This window comes from Chrysemys picta, chromosome 1 (assembly GCF_011386835.1).
Source record: "Chrysemys picta bellii isolate R12L10 chromosome 1, ASM1138683v2, whole genome shotgun sequence".
NCBI lineage: Eukaryota > Metazoa > Chordata > Testudines > Emydidae > Chrysemys > Chrysemys picta.
In genome coordinates, this window is record NC_088791.1 from 186,535,041 (window position 1) to 186,550,192 (window position 15,152).

General features: G+C 42.2%; 1 protein-coding gene across 10 annotated transcripts in view; it reads right to left on the minus strand.

The window, feature by feature from the left end:
• Positions 1 to 15,152, minus strand: part of APP (amyloid beta precursor protein) — a 323,444-nt gene that overhangs the window by 200,621 nt on the left and 107,671 nt on the right. For all 10 annotated transcript variants that reach the window (XM_005289303.4, XM_065576464.1, XM_065576485.1 and 7 more), the window contains exon 3: positions 8,964 to 9,093. In XM_005289303.4, the coding sequence (XP_005289360.4) occupies positions 8,964 to 9,093 (130 nt within the window). The remainder of the gene's footprint in view (positions 1 to 8,963; positions 9,094 to 15,152) is intronic.

The window sequence follows — 15,152 nt, forward strand, 5'->3', positions numbered from 1 at the left end:
TAGAAGAATCATTTTTGTTTTTGTATGTATTATTGACATACTTGTTGATGGGTATTTTGAAATAAATTACCAAAATAATTGAAACTGGAGTGATTATACTGTGTTATTTTAACAAATAAAATATGAAGAATTTTGCAGAAATTTAAAATATTGTACACAGTATTTTTAATGTGCTGGCATAGAATTCCCCCAGGAGTAATTTAAGGAGACCTTATTTTCAGTGTAACGTTTGCACATTTTACAAAAAAGCTGTCTGCCTCATTCAGGCAGAACTGTTTTTAATATGTCTGCCAATAGCTTAGCAAAAATGTTAATATCAGCATTAGGCAGGAATACTCCCCTTTATGAAGAAAATAATACAGGTGAAAGGGTTCCTTTCACAAAACTACTGTAACGAATGGTAGCATCTTTCACAGAATCTGGGGTATTTCTATTTTTAGCATCCTCACTAAAATAGTCAAATTGCCATCCCTTTCTTCTCCTCTCTGCTCCTGTCAACCAGTCCTGTAACAAAACCTAAACATTGTATAGATGGGTAGGTTGAAGCTTAGTGCGTTCTTTATTTAAGGAAAACAAGGCAGGATGAGGTTTATCCGCATCAATCACACAGCTGAGTGGAGACTGAAGCAAGCTAGAAGAACTGTATAGCTTAGTTAATCTTGTCTGACTGATCAAGAAGATGACCCTAGTGTAAGTACATCTAACTGTTTGGAAGGGAGGCTTATGTGTGGGTGTGAGTGCATGGGGGTGGAGTGTTTTTTGGGTGGAAATTGAGCTGACAAAGAAAAATAAAATGGAAGCTTAAGCACGGACACAAAATTGTGCAGACTTTATGTATTCTGTGTATTTAAAACACTTAAAATTGCAAATGGGTTACCAAATAAACCACAAGAGTTCAGTATATTGTGTACATCTATGTTTAAATGCATCATCAAGTACATGCCTTACAATTTTATGAGCATGTACATAAAAGCTTTAGTTAAATATCATGCGCTTTTTTTGGTCACAACTAAGCGATAATTATTTTCTTTAAAACATAGAGATAAGAATGGCAAATTAATAAATATTTACAATCAAAGCAATTTTTGTTAAACAAAAATCAAATCTGATGTCAGGCTTTTTTCTGCAATGCTGAACAGTAAAAGAATACTTACTATGTAAGCTAGTTGTTTATATATGAATAAGCTGATATCCTAAAGTAAAATGTGTACTTTTCTGCTGTCTGTTAGAGATAGGTGATCTTGCAGTGCATATTGGTATTTCAAAAAAGTTATTTGAATACAGCAATCAAAGTTAGAAGCATACACTGTAAGAATCCATCCATTTACAAATAACGCAAGGTGAGCCTCTACACTTTCTCACGCAATTTTAATGGGAAAAATGACATACCAAAAAGCAGAAACTTAATCAAATTATATGAAAACTGTTAGCTCTTCCCATTCTCCCCCAGGCTGTGGTACATAATGAGTGGCCATTCTAGACTTCATTACTGGTAAATAAAATTTCTTCTATACATATACAAAATAGAGACGACAGCATTTTTATCCAGGGATCTGATATGCAGTCAGTTTATTGGGACAAAATATGCCTGTCCCTGTAGAGAAGGAGAAGAGGGTGCAAGAAAGAGTGTTACCCGTTTCCACTTAGTGCATGAACACAAAAGGCAGCTATAATTTGCATATTCTGATTACAGGTGCTGGAGATTGCAAAACCTCGAATTACCTGCAATACTCACTGCTTTCAGGGTGAAAACCCTGGTCCCTATTGAAGTCAACAGGAATTTTGCCCTTTACTTCAAGAGGGCCAAAATTTCATCTTGGATATTATTTTTAAAAAGAGATATTCTAGCTCAATGAGAAGTTATGGACTTGGTGCAAGAATCACTGAATGAAAATTTCTGGCCTGTGTTATGAAGATCAGGCTAGGTGATTATAATGTTGCCTTTAGACCTTAAAATCCATGAAGGGGGTTCAAGTCTGGGGGGTGGCATGTGTACCAGTAAGTGATGCCAGGAGAGTTCTGGAAAAGCACTGGCTACACTCATCATCATCATCAGTCTAGCAACTTGAGCTGGTCACTATCCTTCACCAAGCACAAAGGAGGCATTCTGCCTCCTAACACTGCTACTCAAACAGCCCTCTTCTGTCTCTTATACAGGATAATTTAGCCCTTTAATCTCCTAAAGATCCATGATGGGTGTTATTTCTGTAGTATACAAATAACAGCAGCTGGAGCCTTATTAAAAAACGGATCTAAAAATCTCAGAATGGTTTTTTGGCTCTGTAAATGTAGATCCACATTTCTGCTGCATGGTATAAATAGAGACGCTCTGAACTTTAATAATAAAGAGGCTCTGAAACACATCATTATCCAACAATGAGAAGACAACAGAAGAAAATATTTTGCTAAGACAAGCAAAACTTCACTAACTGGATCCTGACAATCTTTTCTTTAATGAAACGCTTCCCTTTCTCCACAATCTGAAATGCCTAAAATAATCCCATGTGCCGAAGGCAGCATACACTAGACACATGATAAAATTAGATTCTTGAAAGTGAAATGCATTCGTCGCATGAGATCACTCAACTTTATGTGATGCAATTTTATAAACACTGTGGGAAACCCAGCACAAAGACGTTGCTTCACATCTGAAAGTAAGCAAAAGCAATAACATTTTTCTTCATCGGGTTAAATTTTCTTATTTCCCCCATGGCAAAAATTTAAGTAGTCACAGCTTGAATGTGTAGCTTTCTCAGATAATAGACTTTGATTTCATTTTAATTATTTATTGTTTATTTCTTTAGTCACATGAACTCAAGGAAAGGAAATATGAGCTATGTAATCTAATAAATTTGATCAATATTATTAGAACACTTTGCTACAAGCAATCTGCATAACTGCCATATAGCATAGTTTCACATGAGCGAGGCTAAGAACGCAGCCAAGTGCTAAAGTGATTTGCTTCATCCTCATATCCCAGAAGGCCTCAACAAAAGACAGGCATGCAAATGAATAGAATAGTGAAGATGTTTTGTCATGAAAACAAACATATTTCTGCCACTCAAACAACGTTTCTCACCCCTATGGAGAGAGAAATCCTGAATGGAAATAGACTACACTGAGTCAGTGCATAGTCTAAGTGTCTTTCTTGCTGAAAATATTGTTTAAAAAGTCTATACAATAGTTCTTGAAGAACCACTTCAGTATGTTATAATGGTATATGTTTTGCAGATCCTTAAGTGGGAGCATTTAAAGCTTCTATTTAAAGTATTGTTTTCTCTGGATATATTTAGGCTCCTATCCTGCAACAAGGTTCTTACTCCTGTACCTGTCTGGATTCCCAGTGGCTTCAGTGGGGCTCCCTCTCTCTTCAGGGGTCTGTCTATGTGCAGCTCATTGCAGGACCAGGGTCTTAGATAACAGTATAGAATGGTCACAATGCTGATACTGCATTTTTAGCAGCTGACACACATGCAGCCAGGCAGAGCAGCAGATGCACAAGATACCCAACATACATACAGGAAGTTAGTGCAATTTTTAAAAGTTAAATTAGCAGCTTTTAGAGAAAATTCATTTCCTTAGAAAGTAATTTAAAAAAAAAAAAATCTTAAGAGTTCATTTTTAACCTAGACTCAACTAAGACAACATGGTTGTAAGTCAGGATAAAATGATCCAAAACAGAGTCATACAATGACTGTTTACATTATGCAGTAGTATCTGTACTGAGTTGCTAAAGTATAACTTCACAGCCTGACACAGAGTACACAGAACAGATATAACTTCATGTAGCGCACGATTTTAAGAAGAGCTGAAACCAAATCCTCAGATTGCAAGATCCCTGAACTTCGAGGCACTTCGGATCATGGTCAGAACTTGGCCATGGACTGCCAAATGTTAAAATCGTAGTGACCAAGTAGGGCCGGATGGTTGGCCACTCTTAACTGGAGGCTGGCCATAGAATAATTTTTTCTGCCAAAGAGATCGAGCCTCTTCACCTCTTTATTCTTAGGGGTTGATACTGGTTGGCCCTGCCTATCACACTCATTGGCTGCTGCTACCACCAGTGAGCTAGGTGTGTATATAGGTATTCAAATCTCTTAGCAGGGAGATACTGTAATACTTCCTCTCCTGCCCTCTTGAAAATGCGGGGCAGGGAAGAGGGAGTTTGCCACAAGGCTTTGGTCAGCTTTGCCACGCCCATGTGGATGGGTAATGCCACCCTGGAGGGGGCTGCTGCGCTTAAAACCTCAAATAGGGAGTCGGAGGGTTCTGCCATATCACAGAATATCAGGGTTGAAAGGGACCTCAGGAGGTCATCTAGTCCAACCCCCTGCTCAAAGCAGGACCAACTAAATTCCCAAACCCCTAAATGGCCCCCTCAAGGATTGAACTCACAACCCTGGGTTTAGCAGGCCAATGCTCAAACCACTGAGCTATCCCTTCCCCCTCGAGGCTATCCTCAGCCTCTAACCCCAGGTTCGAAGCCACCCTCTTAAGAAGCTCCTGGTGAACTTTTATATCATCCTGAGGGACCATGTGGGAAGGTCCCTCTATTGCCTCATCAGGCAAAGAGGATGAGGAGGCAGGTAAAGGCGGGTTTGCCAACTCCATGGCCTCTGCCAGAGGAGCCCTAGCTGGGGCTGGCTTACCCTGGGGATCTTGGTCTGACTCTGCTTCCCAGTCTGGAGGCGGGCGGGAGACTGTCGCCGACCATTTCTCAAACTCCCCTGAGACCGATCAGTGCCCCTGCGATGGTTAGGAAAACCCCCAAGAGTTCCATAGCTGCCCGGGAGCCAGCTCTCGGCCCTGGGGCCATGTGGCCACTGGTGGTCCCAATGGGAATGCTGATGCCCCTGGTGGGTGACCCTAGCCTGCCGATAGATCTTCCTCCTCACTCACTGAGTCCAAGGTGGGAGAGGACTCATTTGGGAGACCAGGATGGTACCGATGCTGCCTGTCTACCCCAATACCGTCTGCCTTCTCCGTAGGTCTCCACCAGTGACCTGTACCGGGATGAAGTCTCCCAGTGCCAAGCCTCCAGTGACCGGCATCATCGTTCAGAGGATCAGTGATGGTACCTCAGCAATCAATGCCTCACGCTTTAAGAGCGGTGCCACTCCGTAGCTTGGGAGCAAACCGTAGACCAGTGATGGGACTCTGAGGATTGGCGTCTGGACTCTCTGGAGCAGTGTTGCAAGCTTGGAAATTGACCCCACTGCTCCAGGGACTGGTGCTGGGACTCCAGGGACTGGCAACGCACCTCTGCAGGTCTGCGCCAGACATACAGCAAAGGACACCAGGATCCCGGGGAACGCTGTCTAGAGTCCGGAGAACAATGCCAGGAACTCTGACAGGTAAGCTGGTGGCACTGCTCTGGTGAGTGCTGGCGGGGCACTCCCTGTATCGGGGAAAGGTGCCGCACCAATGGGGATCGCTGGAAAGGTCCCAGAGAGGGTTTACCGCTTGAACGGAGCATGTCACTGGCTGGCATGGGCAGCACCAGAAGGGACCATATGTCTTAGCGGCTTGAAAGGCCTTTGGTGTGGATGGCACTGCCAGGTGCTGAATGCCTCTGGCACTTTCTGGGGTAGCGGACGGGTCACAAAGGGGGCTCAACAGGTGCTGAAGCGTGGCCACCGTCCGGAGGGGAAGAGCTGCCTCGCACGGGTCTTTGTTCCCCTCCAGCTCTCTCCTTCCCTTTACGGGACGTAGGAGAATGCCCTCTCTTTGCTTTTTAGGCTCCGACCAGCGCTGGCAGTGTGATCTGCACCAAAGCTGAGGTGCAAGGGCCGACTCCATAAAGAGCACTCTTAGCTGAATGTCCCGCTCCTTTTTGGTTTGCGGATTGAAACTCTTACAAATGTGACACTTGTCGCTTTAGATAGCTTTGGTGGGGATTACTGACTGGCATAGGTTTTTTGCAGTGGTCACAAGGCTGAAAGCCCTGGGACCAGGACATGCCCCGGGACTATCTATTTCTAACTTATACACTAAGGGAATTAATACACTACACAAACTTTCTAAGAACTATATACAAGAGAATTCACAATTAGGCACAGTTGAGAAGGAAAGCTTGCCGGGGCAAGGAGACGTTCCAGCACAGTCGTTGGCAGGAAGAAGGAATTGAGGGAGGGGGGTGCCAGTGGCGCCCCTTATACCGGCGTATATGCGCGCCACTCCAGAGAGCACCAGAACCAGTCCCTTATGGATACCACTGAGGGAAAAAAACTTCCAGCATTGGTGCATGTGGCAAGCACACACATACGTACAATGGAATGGACATGAGCAAGCACTCAAAGAAGAACTGAACATATTCTTAATTAGAATTCAACAGCCTATTCTCTTAATTTATGTGTTTCACCTCTGAAATACAGAAACCACGGAGGGAAAAAACAGGATCCAAAACGTGGGACAGAAGCCCTGAGATAGATCTGGGGCCCATTGTGGAAGGAACTGTTCAAACACACAGAAAAATATAAAAACATAAGAGTGCCCATACTGTGTCAGACCAATGATCCATCCAGCGCAGGATCCTGTCTTCCGACAATGGCTGGGGCCAAATGCTTCAGAGGAAATTAACAGAACGGGAATTATCGAGTGATGCACCCCGTCGTCCAATCCCAACTTCTGGCAATCAGAAGTTTGGGGACACCGCGAGCATGGGCTGGATCCCTGACCATCTTGGCTCATAACCATTGATGGATCTATCCTCTAGGAACTTATCTAATTCTTTTTTGAACCCAGTTATACTTTTGGCCTTCACAACATCCTCTGGCAACTAGTTCCACAGATTGACTGTGCATTGTGTTTCTTTTAAATCTGCTGTCTAATAATTTCATTGGGTGACCCCTGGTTCTTATGTTATGTGAAGGGGTAAATAACACTTCCTTTTTCACTTTTTCCACCCCATTCTTGATTTTATAGACCTCTATCACATTCTTAGTTGTCTCTCTTCTAAGCTGAACAGTCCAAGACTTTTTAATCTTTCCTCTGATGAAAACTGTTCCATACCCCTAATCATTTTTATTGCCCTTCTCTGTACCTTTTCCAATCCTAACATATCTTTTTCTTTTTTCTTTTTGAGATGGGAAGAACAGAACAACACACAGTATTCAAGGTGTGGGGGTATCCTGGATGTAAGTAGTGGCATTATGATATTTTCTGTCTCATTATCTATGCCTCTCCTAATGGTTCCTAACATTGTTAGCCTTTTTGACTGCTCCTGCACATTAAGCAGATGTTTTTCAATAAATTATCCACGATAACTTCAAGATCTCTGTCTTGAGCGGTACCAGCTAATTTAGATCCCATCATTTTGCATGACCCCTGCCTATTGTTTCACAAACTTTTCTGGCTCCTGGCACCATGCTCCTTAATCAGAGCCATTGTTATTTGTGGTAGGGACTATAGTTAAATTACTCTATGTCCTTTGGTCTGAAAAGCGAAACTGCAGTACAAGTGTAAAATAGTTTCTTCAGCTAAACCCTGGTCAACCAGAACAAAACCTGTTCATGCTCTCCTCCAAATCGGCACCACATAGGAAGAGTAGGTTTCCAGACAAGGAATGAGTGAACAGTTACATACCATGATGCCAAAGTTCTTATTTTGACATTGATCAGTAGGGTCACTACCTGGACACCAGGAAAGAAATGGTGAAGCTCCACCTACTGTACCTCTTCCACCTCCTGACAGAAAAAATAAAGGATTGCAGGACTACAGTCCTTCTGCCATCATTCCCCTCACTGAATAATTGGTCAAACTTCAGTTGTTCATAGTTGCTCTGGAGGAAATTAAGGTTCACACACTAGTTTTTAGCTGCACTGTCTTTATACAAAGGCAAACTCCAACTGGAAGTTGGATGTAACTTAGAAGACACCAAACCCAAATTACCATGGTTCTTAACATGACAATTCCCTGATATTATTTCAAACCCTTTTTACTTTATAGCAGGAGATTTGAGGAATTTCTGAAAAATTAGAGCTGGATGCCTCAAGAATCAGCATGGATTTGTTTCTCCCTATCCCTCTTTTGTAAAAAAAGTTATTAAAAGTGATCACTTATCTCAGCACCACTTCCAGCCAATATGCTGTTTCAATGCAGGAAGGTCACAGAAAGGATTAGAAGGCTGCTGCCGGGAAAAAAATTTCGTGGAAATGCTGGAGCTCTGATTTACTGGTGGATAAAGGAACACAGGACTCTAGAATCTTAAAGCCTATGCATGCATGACCTTTCGCTTGCTCCCAAAGATAAAACATTCTCATTGTATTCAATGGTTCAAAATCTAGCACTAAAGAAAAAAGCTATACCTATATAGATACAGTAAGGAAAGAACCATATCTCCAAGTAAATGAGAGAGAGAGAGAGAGAGAGAGAGAGAGAGAGAGAGAGCGCGCGCGCCCCCCACATATCCTAATTGTCTAAAGCAGTGGTTCTCAACTGGGGAGCTGCGAACGCTGAGCCCTTTCAGGGCATTAACGGGACCCCGCAGCTTCAACCTAGTGCCCTGGCGCCTCCCATAGGGCTGAAGCAGAGATCCCTGGTGCCCCCCTGAGGGGCTGAAGCTGCCCCCCCAACCGCCAGCGAAGCCAGGAGCAGTGCGGGGCTGAAGCTGGACACCACCCGAAGCCAGGAGTGGCCCAGGGCTGGAGCGGGGAACCATGCGGGAAAAGAAATCAAACTATGCCTATGCCCAAGGCTCCCCGATCCTCCCCGCCAGCACAGAGCCCCGAGTCCCGCTGAGCCCTGGAGTTTTTACAGCATGTTGAGGAGGGCCTCAGTAAGAAAAAGGATGAGAACCCCTGGTCTAAAGGACTGTTGAAATGGACAATACTCGCTAGGAGAAATATGAAGGTGTGAGAAAATTACATAGTCGTCCCCGTTTCCCAAGGAGGAGACAGTTTTAAATGAACAGATACATGTAGAGAGAAAACAGAATTGCAGATTTAAAAATCTACACAACTCACCCAAGCACCTGTAGGGAACCACAATGTGAGGGTGACTCTTGCACTGCTTCCGTCCCCTCTTGCACCAGTTTTGGATTGTCACAGGCTGGTTGGCTTCCACAACATTGGTAATTTGCAATTCAGGATAAACCTAATGTTCAAAATACAAAGAGAACAAATGTTATCAATCAAAGGCATTTTTACTGTGTTATTAAATAGTGTTGACACCGATATCACAGAGTGATGTTAAATATCACGCCTTCCCCCATCTGTTGTATATTATGTAACTATCATTCATCAGTTCTATTTCATACAATGAATTTATATTGTTATATGATTCACCCAAGTAGAAGCTATACTCCATTAAGAAAACAATAACCAATAATTATCAACTATGATTGTGAATGTGGCGACACCCAACTGTCTCTTTTAAAACCTTAAATGACTCCCCACCCCTGACTCCATGTCCACTTGAACTGAACATATCAATCCCTGTTTGGCTTAATTTTCTTCAGCTGAGTGTCACCAAAAGGGACATCTTTCTGTTTAGTTACAGTGTTCCCTACAGCATGACCAGTCCATCAATCTCCTCTCAAGACTCTGAACTTCCCCTCTTTTCCCAAGTCTAATCATAGCCTCATCCTAAACTCAGAGCCCTCTTTTCCCCGAACATTGTTGCATTTGGAAAGTCTATTTCTGAATGTCAGCTATCACTTTCCCAATACAGCCCTCATATCTGCCTCCACACTGACAGTTTGCTGAATCACTTATTCATTTGCATGCTTAGATTATTGCTGTTCCCTCCTTTCTGACTTTCTTAAATTGCTCATCTCAAAATCCAGTCTGTTCCAAACACTGCAGTATACTACTGCACCCACACATGGGCTGACAGTCATGCCATTCCAGCCCTAAAAGGAACTACTCAATTAGGGTCATTGCCATGATCCCAATCCATCCCCTTCTGTGATCTCATTTCTCCCTCAATCCTATACACACTCTCCCCCTTTTCCTCTCTCATTTCTGGCCCCGGCTGCTCTCCTTTGTCAGGTGTCAATTCTTCACTGCTTACCAGCTATATGGAACAGTCTACTCACCTCCCGATAATCTAGTTTCTCCATCCCTTCTTTTGAAAGGAAGCGAAAACTCATCTCTAATGCTGCCTACGATCAGTAATCCGTCAACCAGGTCCTCACATGGAATTTACTGTGGTACTAACTTCCCTTTACTTCTCATCTCATCAACTATTCCAACCTATCCTCAACTCATTGTAACTGCTGTGCATTAAGATACTTGAAAGAGCATACAGTTCTGGAGTCTTAACATTCTGCCTTCCATAAAGGGAGGTTTTTGTTTTGTTTTTTCTGTAGTTAGGAACTCAGTGTGTTGAATGGAATACAACTTGCAGAGTAGGAAACCCTTTGTATGATGGGTGGAGTTTTAAAGACACCTGATTGATTCTAAGTTTAATTATCATTTGTATTACTTGCATTCTGGTAGCACATAGAGACCCAATCAGGAGCAAGGCCCCATCTTGGTCAGCACTGTACAAACTAAGTAAGAGATGATCCCTACCCAAACAGCTTACAGTCTAATTAAGATAAAATGAAACACGTGGGTGTAGCAAAGTCAGAACTGTATCTTTAATTAAAGTTGAAATTTAAAAGCACAACATTTAAATGGCAATGATAAGTAGCAATACATTTTTGTGCTCTTTTAGGCTGCTCTGCGATTAACACTACTTGAATTCAAGCAATGTGGGGGTAGCACATGTATAGTGGAAGGGACGCGTAGGATGCAGTATAAACATCAAACATAGGATTATGGGAATGGGCAGTTCTCTTCTAATGGTCAATTGAAGGCGATTGTAATTGAAATACTGTACAGCCACATCCTGAACTGTATGTTTAAAACACATTATAAATTACATCTAAATTTGTTACATGTAAACCCAGGACAATTACTTTCTCTTGCAATAGAAAATGATCAATTTCGGAAGGAGATATTTATTCAAGTCTGAAAGATTAGCATGTTATGCGGAACATTCATATCTGACAGGGTGAATAAGATCCTATATATCACATGGCATACGGCATTGCATTAATTACTACTATAAAAAGGGAAGAGAAAAAAAATCCATGACTGCATATTATCTCCATGACGGAATCACGGTACTTCCAATATTATATGGAACAGTTTCTCTTTTACATTGGATCAGATGTATTTCTTTTAATAGTAAAAGGGACAGGATTTGGGATTTTTGACTCCAATTTCTAGGACTATTATTTATATGAAGAAGAAATGCGAAGAATATGGGTCTATATGGATAATGTTGCTGTGGAGTTTACTACCAATATTTCTGTATTTGTGAGACCTTGGCTTTGTTCCACTTACTTGTATCTGTTCTGTAGCAGACAGATTTAAGTGTTTACTATTTACACTGTAAATGCACTAAAATTTCCATATTCAGTTATTAAACATCTGCATAAAGTGAATGCAACAGAATCTGCTGCTCTATCTCCTTAAGTGTGCAAGTACTGAATTTTAATCAAGTTGACAATATTATGAATGAAATAAAAAACTTCTTTTCACCCCCTGAAACCTGGTGTGTCTTCCCTTCAGTCCTCCTCACTTCCTTTCCCCGATAGGTGAGTGCACAATCATGCTTATGTTCCTGTTCTGTCACAGCAGTACCAAAATTCATTAATCCATGAAGCTGGTAAGTTTCAAGCTGCCACTGTTGTGTAAACACTAGTACTCAAAAGCACACAGGCTGTTTTGGGAGCTATGGGAGAGGTACAACAGAAGAATTTGGTTTGCTGTGTTGACTAAAGGCAATATTCGAGCAGGCAAAAGTTTACCACTCCAAATATAGACAGCTTAAACTGAATTTCAGATGGCATCATTAACAATACCTTGGTCATAAGACTGAGACATGATGCAATGTCACTGAAATGTTCTCACTGCAGAATTTTTCTGATATAGTTCACTGAATAAGTCAAACCCATAATGGAAATGTGGCTACTGTACATACGTACATTAAAAAAAACAAACACTAACATCTACAAAATGTCAAGTTTTAAAGTGTTTTTGTTGGAAGAGAAAGAAATAAAGAGAAAGAGAGAAAGATCCTGAAATCACTGACAAAAGTGTATGTAGACTTCAGGACTCCAATTCAGGAAATCTTTCCTGTCCAGGACAACATGTAAGCACATGGTTAAAGTTAACCACATACTAAGGTGCCTTCCTGATGATTAAAATTAACTATTGATGTGAGGCCTGGTTAAAACAGTAGTAGCAAGACACAGATTAAGATAAAATAGGATAATTTATCCATGTTTTATCTGAAAATTTCCTTTCTTGAAATAAATTAGGTCCACAGATCCAGGACACTGGGTACTCTACTCTATGCAGCCATGGAGGCAAACCAAACCTGTCAATCAGAAGCAGTCAAGGTGCAGCTCCAACCATGACTTGAGACACTTCCTGGGAAACACTAAGCACTCTATCAGTAAGGAAACTTATGTAATAAGATTAAATAGAACAATCCTCCTGCAGATCAAGGTATTCATCTAACAAAAAACTTTGAGTGCCAATTAAGAATTCAGTATCTTTTTCCAACTGACAGCCCATTCAGGTGGCTTGGATCTGTGGACCGCATTACTCCAAGAAAGGAAATTTGCAGGTGAGCCCCGGATAAATTTTCCTATTCTTATTCGTAATGAGGTCCACAGATCCATGACATCAGGATTTTTATACCAGCATCCATTCAAGGCAAGAACTATTTAGAGTTATTTACAGACATGAAAGAGGATAACCTTTATTAATAGTTACTGGTGGCTTGTCTTCACTACCCGCCTGGATCGGCGGGTAGAAATCGATCTCTCGGGGATCAAATTATCACGTCTCGTCAGGACGCGACAATCAATCCCCGAATCGACGCACATACTCCACCAGCGCAGGTAGGAGTAAGAGCAGTTGACGGGGGAGCTGTGGCAATCGATTTGCTGCTGTCCTCACAGTGGGGTAAGTCGGCTCGGATACATCCAATTCAGCTACGCTATTCGCGTAGCTGAATTTGCATGTCTTAAATCGATCCCCCCGCCCAGTGTAGACCTAGCCTGGGATACTATAGCAAGGAGCACCCATCTACTAAAGGCAGCACCAGATGCTTGATGTCCAGCTTGCAGAATTTGAAGGTGGTACGAACAAATGACCAGGTAGCTGCTTTACTGATTTTCTTTTGTGTATGATCTTTCTGTCCATGAAGCTGCTACAGTTCAAACGGAGTGAGCTCTGATTCTGGAAGACTTCACTTTTTTTGACTTGTGCGCTTCTGAGATGAAAATAATTTGGACATCTGGAAGCGGAGGATTTTGAAGCCTTCTTTCCCTTTGACACTGGATAATAAAGCACAAAGCATGTGTCGTTCTGACCTGAGCTGTGTGGTAAATATATACTTGGAGAGCTCTGCAGACATCCAAAGTATGCCACAATTTCTCTTTGCAGCAAAATGGAGCTGGACAGGAGGATGGAAGAACAACCTCCTGTGCTTTATGGAGCCTGCAGTTAATCTTTTAGTATGAAGACTGATCAGTTCTGACTACCGCTTTGGCCTTATGAAACATGCAATAATGCAGTTCCAGGAAAAGAGCTCACAACTCAGACACCCTGAGAACAGACAAGATTATAAAAAAACAACACTTTAATGATTAGAAAGTAATGAGGCACCTTTGCGAGTAGTTCAAACGGAGGGCCTGTAATGGCAATTAGAACTAGGTAAGATCATATAAAATAACTTGATGCATTACAGGAGGATGTAGAAGAAATGCTGCTCTCCTTAAAAAAGAAAAAAGGGTCAGGCATAGCGCCTGAGTCTATCTTAAAGAAATTTGAGACACTGTGGTACTGAAGCAGATGTGGGGGTTGAGCCCCAGGCCCCTGAATACACTGAGTTAGTAGATTTATTTCTGGTAACTAAAATCGTGGATATTACCTCTTTGAATAAACTTGGCTTAAGAGGCTCTATTCAAGAACCAGGCAGCTAGGCTTAGATTGTCTGGATTCTGATGCATAATTGGCCCTTATATCAGCATATCCCTTCTGGACAGATGGCTGACGGGAGGTCTTGGGACCACGCCAAGGAGGTCAGAGAACTGAGGACTCCTGACCAGAACTGGGCTACCACAACTACCAGTGCTGCTTCTCTCCTGATCTTTTGTAGTATCCTGATGTGTAAAGGAAAGGGAAGGGAGGCACATAAAAGTCCCTTCTGGCCATCTCTGCAACAGGCTTTGTCGTCTTGGCTCTGGGATTCCACCAGCAAGTGGAGGAGACTGATACTCTGTAATTCAGGTGGGAGGCAAACAGATCTCTCTTTTATCAGGCAATGAAACACCTCTGGGTGTAGTTCCCATTCTGAATGATCTAACTTTTGCCTGCTGAGCCAGTTAGCCACAACATTCAGTTTTCCTTTGGAGGTGAAGGGAGCGACTTGTCTGTAGTGTCTCCTTTGCCCAAGTCATCACGAGGTCAGCTTCTCTTTGAAAAACTGTAAACCATGTTCCTCTCTTTCTGCTGATGTACGACATGGCTGAAGTGTTGTCAGTCGTGATCAGTATGAGGCAAGTCCAGATACAGAAGCAAAGCCTTGAGGTCATATTGGATTGCCCTGAGTTCTTGCCTTGTGCTGACAAAACTGTGTAGTGTAGACAAGGCGTAAGAATATCCACATGGGAGACCACTGAATGCAGAAGAGAGAAGTACATGAACAGGTTGACTGTTTTGATAAGTTTTCTTAGCTTCTCCTCACTTTCTTGCAATAAGGTGTTCTGTAGAGGACATGACACTGGAAATACATTGAGATTTTTAAACAGCTCTCACAAAACTGTGGCTCTGCAGCATACTTATTGCTTTGACGGTACAGTCTATGACTGACTCTGGATGAGGCTTGGATAAGGAAGTCACCAAAACAGGGGTGACACAGACTCTTTCCTGAGCTGCTACTAACACTACCAGCATTTTCATAAACTCTTGCAGCACTGTTGATAAATCAAAGGGAAAGAACTTGTGTTGGTAACACTGTGCTCTCAAAAGACAGTTAGGACACATCTAGGAGACTGTCGAATTAGGATATGAAGATAGGTACCCTTCAAATCTATTGATGTCCTGCAGTCCCTTTGTTCATGGCAGCTAGTGTGGATTATAAGACCT